This window comes from Belonocnema kinseyi, chromosome 2 (assembly GCF_010883055.1).
Source record: "Belonocnema kinseyi isolate 2016_QV_RU_SX_M_011 chromosome 2, B_treatae_v1, whole genome shotgun sequence".
Lineage (NCBI taxonomy): Eukaryota > Metazoa > Arthropoda > Insecta > Hymenoptera > Cynipidae > Belonocnema > Belonocnema kinseyi.
In genome coordinates this window covers 75,219,031-75,226,435 of record NC_046658.1, presented here as the reverse complement: position 1 = coordinate 75,226,435, position 7,405 = coordinate 75,219,031, and the positions used below count along the sequence as shown (strand labels likewise).

At 28.3% G+C, this 7,405-nt stretch overlaps 1 protein-coding gene across 1 annotated transcript in view; it reads left to right on the top strand.

Moving 5' to 3' along the window:
• The window catches only part of LOC117182726 (nuclear pore complex protein Nup107), a 24,415-nt gene that overhangs the window by 12,421 nt on the left and 4,589 nt on the right, over positions 1 to 7,405 (top strand). Inside the window, exon 4 of the mRNA XM_033375831.1 lies at positions 906 to 1,177. Coding sequence (XP_033231722.1) covers positions 906 to 1,177 — 272 coding nt within the window. The remainder of the gene's footprint in view (positions 1 to 905; positions 1,178 to 7,405) is intronic.

Sequence of the window (7,405 nt, the reverse complement as noted above, 5' to 3'; positions counted from 1 at the left end):
TTCTATAGAGATGGCATTACTAGACTAGAACACCGCTATGAGAAATGTATCAGCCTTGGAGGAGATTATGTTGAGAAATAAAAAAAAAAATTCTTAAAAACAATGTTTTTCTTGGTCAGGCCGGAAACTTATCAATCCACCCTCGTATATTGAAATTTTTTAAAAATTAAGCTCGCTCGCGAAAAAATTCTCTGACTTTAAAAAAAATTCCCTGCCATTGCCAGATTTTTCAGGTATATAAAAAGGCGAAAAAGCTTAGGATCTGCGAAGCCCAGAGTGATCCAAACAAAAGGACAGGAAGACGTAGAATGAAAAGATAAAATTGTGCTAAGTAAATACAGGGTGAGGAAAAAGTATGGGAACCCCGAAACATCTCAGAGGGTTGGCCATAAAAAAAATTCTTAAGGTCAGCTCTTATGTAACTTTCAACGAGGAGTCCAGTGATGACCTTGGATTTGACCTTGTACCTCACCTGCAAGATCATTTCAAGGTCAAATTTTTTTAAATGGGAATCCATACTTTTGATATCGGCAATCGAAAGAGCGTTAAATTTTACTTTAAAATATGCCTTGCGGTCCGAGGGCGACGTGACCTTTAGAGGTAAAATAAGAGTCAAATTATGCTTGCAAGAAAATCGCGCATCACAAGTGGTCAGAAAAGAAGGTTAATTACAAGGTCAAATCCAAGGTAATCACTGGATTTCTCGTTGAAAGTTACATAAAACCTGACATTAACCATTGTTTTTTATGACCAACCCTCTGAGATTTTCCGGGGTTCCCATACTTTTTTCCCATCCTGTATATTACCACATGTCTTGCAGTTTTTCACCCCGCCCGTCAGTAACAATTCCCTCGTCTAAAAACTAAAAACGTAAATTTGTAATTGAAAAACGTACCTTATTGAAGGTTTTCCTGGCTGCATCAATTTTTTCGCCCGAGAGAAAATACCTCAGCAATGCATTGGCCTGCCACAGAGCTTCTTCCCTCTGACTCGGATAGAAAATGACCCAATCCAAAGCATTGATCTTTTCCAAATCAGCCGCTGTCATTTCTCCCTTCAAGTCCAGAGACTCCAATTCGACATTCTTCTGTCGAATATTCTCAACGACCAATTTTGTAATCGCTTCAACATTGAGATTGGCCTCTTCCGCAGCAGCGAGACACTTTTTCCGCTGATCGTACTCCTTTACAGCCTCCAAAAAACTAGCATAGTTCGTCACCTGATCCTCCTGAGGCAGAGTGGCAGTATAATAGGCCACTAGAATCGGATCGCCAATTTCGATGAGAACTCTGACATATGCTAGAAGCACTTTATTTGCTATTTTGTCGTTGGTACATTTTCCTATCTGTCGAAAGAAAAGAACCAAATGCGCCAAAAATCTGAGCAACTGTGAGTCACAAACGCCAAGGTAAATCATTGTCTCGATTTCTTCCATTAACTGTGGAATTTGATCGAGGATTAAGTACTTCTGGATGAGGTGATCTGGTTTAGCCGCTTGATTACGAATTATGGGATTTTTCGACGCTCGGAGTTCTGTGAAAATGTCTTCAAGTGTCACTTCACCCTTCCAGTAATCTTCAGGCATGGATGTGTAGCTTTTTGGCATGGAACCTCTTACTTCTGATTCTACCTTTATGTCTAACAAGCCTTTCATGTAGGCCCACAATGCATCTTGCCATGACATCGATATTGGAAGCAATTGTTGTACGTTACCACAAAGACTCGCGTAAATCGCACGGTAAAACCGACCTGGAAAATATTTCAGTGGTCTTTGTATTTAATCAGGGTGTCTACTCAAATCCTGAAAAACAAAATTATCTGACAATTCCAGGCTTTTTCCAGGTATCTTAAATTTTTTCCAGCTATAAGTTTTTTATGGTACGGAGCCATTAAAATATTTCACATTTTTTCAAACAATCGACTCGGAATCAAAGATTCGGACTAAATTAAGAAGCCTTTTCTGATATTTGCCACTTATAAAATTTATAAAACTTATAAAATAAATTTTCTATTAATTAAAATAAATTCTGAGATTCTCATAAATGCTCACAGAATATATTTTAATTAATAGAAAATTGATTTTTGTTTGTTAACTTTTCGGTTGAAAATTCAACTATTTTTTTTGTCTTTTTTATTTTAAAGTTTACCTGTTTTAGCAGAAATTAAATCTTTTTTTTTTTGATAAAAATGTAACTGTTTGGTTAGAAATTAAGCTATTATACTATTTTCTTGAAAACTTAACTATTTCGTAGAAAATTTACTTTTTGTTTCAAATTTATATTTTGGTGTAGAAAAATGAACTGAAATATTTTCTGGATGAAAGTTCCACTTATAAAAAAAATGTGTTTCTTATTACAAATTCATCTCTTTTAGTGCAACAATTTTTTTTGTATAAAAATGCAACTATTTGGTGGAGAATTGAATTATTTTTTGTTACAAAAATTCAATTTGTGATGTTACTGAGTTAACTGGAATCTTTTTTGGATGAAAACTCAACTTTTTTTGTAATAAAAAATTCTTTTGCTTTAAGATAAATTTAATTTTTTTTTTGATAAAAATGCAACTATTTGCTAGAGAATTCAACAACTGTATTAAAAAGCCATCCTGTTTGGTTAAAAATTCGTCTTTTTAGATTGAAAATAAAATGGTTTTGGTAGAAAATTATTTCTTGTTAAAAAATTCATATTTTGATCGTGAAAACTCGACTAAAATCTTTTTCAACCGAAAATTCAACTATTTTTTTGAAAATTAATCTTTTTGATTTGAAACTTCATCTGTTATAGAAGAAATTCCATTTTTTGTATGAAATCTTTTTTAATTGAAAATTAAACTACTTGGGTCAAATTTAAACTTCATTGTGAAATTTTTCTTTATTGAATGCTTGTGTTTAGTTGAAAATGTAACTGCTTAGTGGAAAATACTTCTTTTTTTTAAATTCATTTTTTAACAGAAACTGTAACTTTTTCCATTTTTTATGATTGATAATTTTTAGTTAAAAATTCGTTCAATAATTTAGATAAACTTTTATTTATTTTTTTTAGTGAAAAATCTTTATTTGTTTCAAATTCGTCTTTTTCGTTTAAAAATTCCTTTCTTTTGTTGTATAAATTTCATTCCTTTGTTATTAAAATGTAAACTATGACACTTTTTCGTTGGCAATTTGTCTTTTTAGGTTAAATATTCAACTATTATGTTAAAAATTCAATTATTTTGTTGAACATTCCAGTATTTTGTTAAAGAGTTATCTTTTAAAGTAAACAATTTTTTTTAAATAAATTAATACATTTAAAAATTTTAAATTTGTATATGAAACATTATTTTATTCCGCTTATAAAATATTCTATGGTTAAAATATCATAAGATTAAAATACTGGTATTTGAATATTAATCATTTGAAATGAAAAATTAGTCGAAAAATCAGAGAATTTTGAAAATGTCACGCGTCTAAGTTTTCCGGGAGTGGGGTCTTCTTATTCTACTTCATGATGTTTATTAAGTGATATGAGACAATTGAATTTTTAGGGTAGATTTTCAGTCTAACAGTGTTAAATAATTAATAAACTACTGCTTTGCATATTTTAAATTCCTGAATATGTCTGAGCTATAAAATAATTTATATTCAATAATTGATATAACCTAAACAATAAAAATATTGTTAAAAAACATACATTTTTTATTCTCTTAAATTCTTTTAAATTTTCCTAAATTTCGTCATATTCTCGGTTATATAACCTGAACTAAATTATCGGGAATTTAAGAACTCTATCAGGAGGGTGGCTCTCCTATAAAGACCTCTGTAGAATAAATGTGACATTAGATTTGAACGCGACAGAGTGGCGGCGCTGACTGTACTTTTAGGCCGACAATTATTTAAAAGCATGGGGAAAATACTAATTTAATTTATTTTAATTGTTAAAATATGTTTTTTGCATACATTTCTCAAAAAACTATTGTTTAGTCCATTAAATGTCCAATTAATTAATAAGTACTAAAAAGAAGTGAAAAAACATTTTCATTATTAAATACGAATATACTTTTCACAGAATACCAATAATAATTCTACAAAACGAAGATTCAATTATCAGCAATGATATAAGCAAATATTCTAAACTGTGAAAATTGTCAATTTGAATTAAATTTTCTTTTTTTTAACATTTATAATGATTATTAAAAATAAAAACTCGCTCTTAATTAAACTAAACTATAAACATTTATATTTCTTTTTATAGGTAGAAAATAATTTACTTTCTTTCATTAAAAGACATTTATAAAAATTAATTATGCTATAAAATCTATCTATTGTTACAAATATTGCGAATATTTCTAACTCTCTATATTGTAAAGAATAAGATGCATAGAGTAAATAAATATTGATGAAGTTGTAGAATAAAAAACTGTATTTGTTAAACATACCTTCAAAAATGATACAGCTTTTAAATTTTTTGATGACAACTTTAATAAATTCTTTTGTTAATATTATTTAAAATTCATGTTACCAATAATTTGATTTTAAAAAACAGTTTAATTGCATATTATACTCATTATCTCTCGTTTAAATTAATTTTTTTATAGCGCATGTTTATTTTCTAATTATTTTTAATGTGAACGAAAAAGATTGCAGTCTTTAAAAAGACTTGTATCAAATTAAGAATATTTTACAATTTTTTTATAACAACTTTAATGAATTATTTAATTAATATTAGAAAAAATTTATGTTACCAATAATTTGCGTTTAAAAAAATCGTTTAATTGCATATTTTTAGTCATCTGGTTGAAATTAAAAATTTGTGTTATTGTGCAGAACTTATTTGTCAATTATTTTCAGGGAAAAAAATATTGCGATCTTTAAAAACAATTGTATTAACTTTAAACTGTTTTTAAATTTTGTTATAACAACTGCAATAATTTGTTTTTGAATATTAATTTAAAAAGTAGGAAAATAATTCTGTATAAACTTGTATTCTCTCATAGAAATTCCTGTAATCAGTATTGTATCCAAAAACAACACACTTATACCACAGTATTCCTCTTCATCATTAAAAAAAGCTTGATAAATTTTCAGTCTGAAAGCCTCAAAACTTAATCATAAAGCAAAAAATTAAGAACTCCGCTTTTATGATTAAAAAAGCCCAAAATTTTACATTTATGACACTTTCCCCATGCATTTGAATAATTTCCGGCCTAAAAGTACAGCCAGCGCTGCACTCGGCCGCGGTCAACATTTCCGTCACTTTCATTTCAGAGAGCTACGGGGCTGGTTTCTATATAAAATATAATTACTTCATAAATTTGACATTATGTCTTCGAAGCCTCATTATATTTTGATACTTTTTCAGACTGTGCTGAATTTTTAAATGAATTATTTTTAATTTATCGATATAGTAATTGGAAGATATCAAAACATGCCCCTCAATTTCGTTCGCGAGTTTATTATAATAATGTTTTTTTCTTAGTTTCTAGGGATTCAATTAATCTGTTTATTTAAGACATCTTTGAAAAATTATATTAAAAGATATTTTTAGATATTAATCTCGATTAATCAAATAATTGAATAATACTAAAACATAATTAATAATTTCTGTAATTTGTCCCTAAACTCCATGAATTTGAGAACAATTCAAACCAATTTTTACTTTATCTTCTAATCCTTAAAGTTCAGTGCATATTTAGGTAAACAAATACATGAATCCTCAATCAAATAGTTCAACGTTTAACTAACAAATTTTTATTTTCATCCAAATAGTTGAATTTCGAACCAGAAAAGGATCAGCTTTCAACCGAAAATCGAATAAAAAAATTTTCGGTTCAGAAAAATTAATTTGTCACACAAAAAAGAACGAATTTTCAAATAATATGATGAATCATCAACTCAAATAGATTAGTTTCAAACAAAAAACATTAATTTTTAACAACAAAATTTCACTTTCAATCAAGTAGTTTTACTTTCAACCAAAAGGATGAACTTTCAACAAAAATGTAGAATATCTAACTGAAATGCTTGAATTTTGATTTTAAAAAAACCAGTTCAATGCATGCATTTTCAACTTTAATGATGAATCTTCAACTGGAACAGATGGATTTTAAAGGACAAAATAATAAATTTACAACTGAAACTATGAATCTTTAACTATAACAATTGACTTTTGAACAAAAAACAAAATTATTTTGACCGAAAAATACAAATTTTTAACTAAAAAAATTAGTTTTTCGGTCAAAAAATAAATAGTTAAATTTTTATTTGAAAACATTCTTTTTCAACCAAAAAGATGAATTTTTAACTAAAACAATGGAATATCCAACTGCAATATTTGCATTCTTAGATAAAGAAATAAATTAATTTTAAACGAAAAAATACAACAAAATATTTAATTTTTAAACTGAAATAGTTAAATTTTCAGTAAAAAGATTCGTTTTCAGCCAAAGAAAAGAAGAATTTTGCATAAAATAGTTATTTTTTCATGAAAGAGATATATTTTAAATTAAAATCATGGATCTTCAACCAAAAATTTAATTTTTAGCAAAAAAGTTTAACTTTCAACGAGAAAACCACCAGAAAACTTTGATATTTTTGATTTTAATAGAATATGAGTGTTTTTATTTAGCATTGTTTATTCTTGGACCTATTAACATTCAAATATTGTTAAATTTGCAACTTATTTATTTAAAAAATGTTAAATTCTAAGCTTATTTAATTTTGAATCATTCCAATTTAATATTTTACACTCTTGAATGGTATTTAATCAAATTGCTGCCTTTAAAAGTTTTTCTTTTTGAAATATAACTAATTTTTTAAATGGTATATAATACAAAAAATATAGGCAATTACGTTTTTTATTTGGAAATTATTTTGAAGCAATGCCAGTAGAATACCTCTAAATTTGAATTCTTATTAATTATTGGGAAGGATTTGTAATTTGAACTACATATTTTTAAACAGAAAACTTTGAAATTTATTATTATTATTATTACACCATTAAGTCATTTCCCTTTCGTTGTAGGCGTGACTCACTCGGCAGGGGAAAGGAGTAGTGTGTGGAAGGGATAGAGATTTTTCAGATTGATCCAGAATTCTCGTGCTATTTAAGTAAATAACACGTTCGTTCCGCAACACTGCTCCGACCCAGGTTGCTGATCAATCTCTCTAGCAATCACCCCAAGCGAAGAACCTCACGAAGTCGTTGTGTAAGGTTCCCCACTTGGGTCTATTAATAGCCAAGGTCTTTGTTTCAGGCGTCATTCACTCTACTGACACTCTTTTTATTAAATATTTGCCGCCATACTTTCCTGTCCTGGCATACTTCTGTAGCTTATTTTATGTCCATGCATTTTTTCATGCAGGCTCTCGTGTTTCTGTGACTTCTTATGTCTCTTCTAAGTAGGGTCTCATTCACACATTCTAACCATT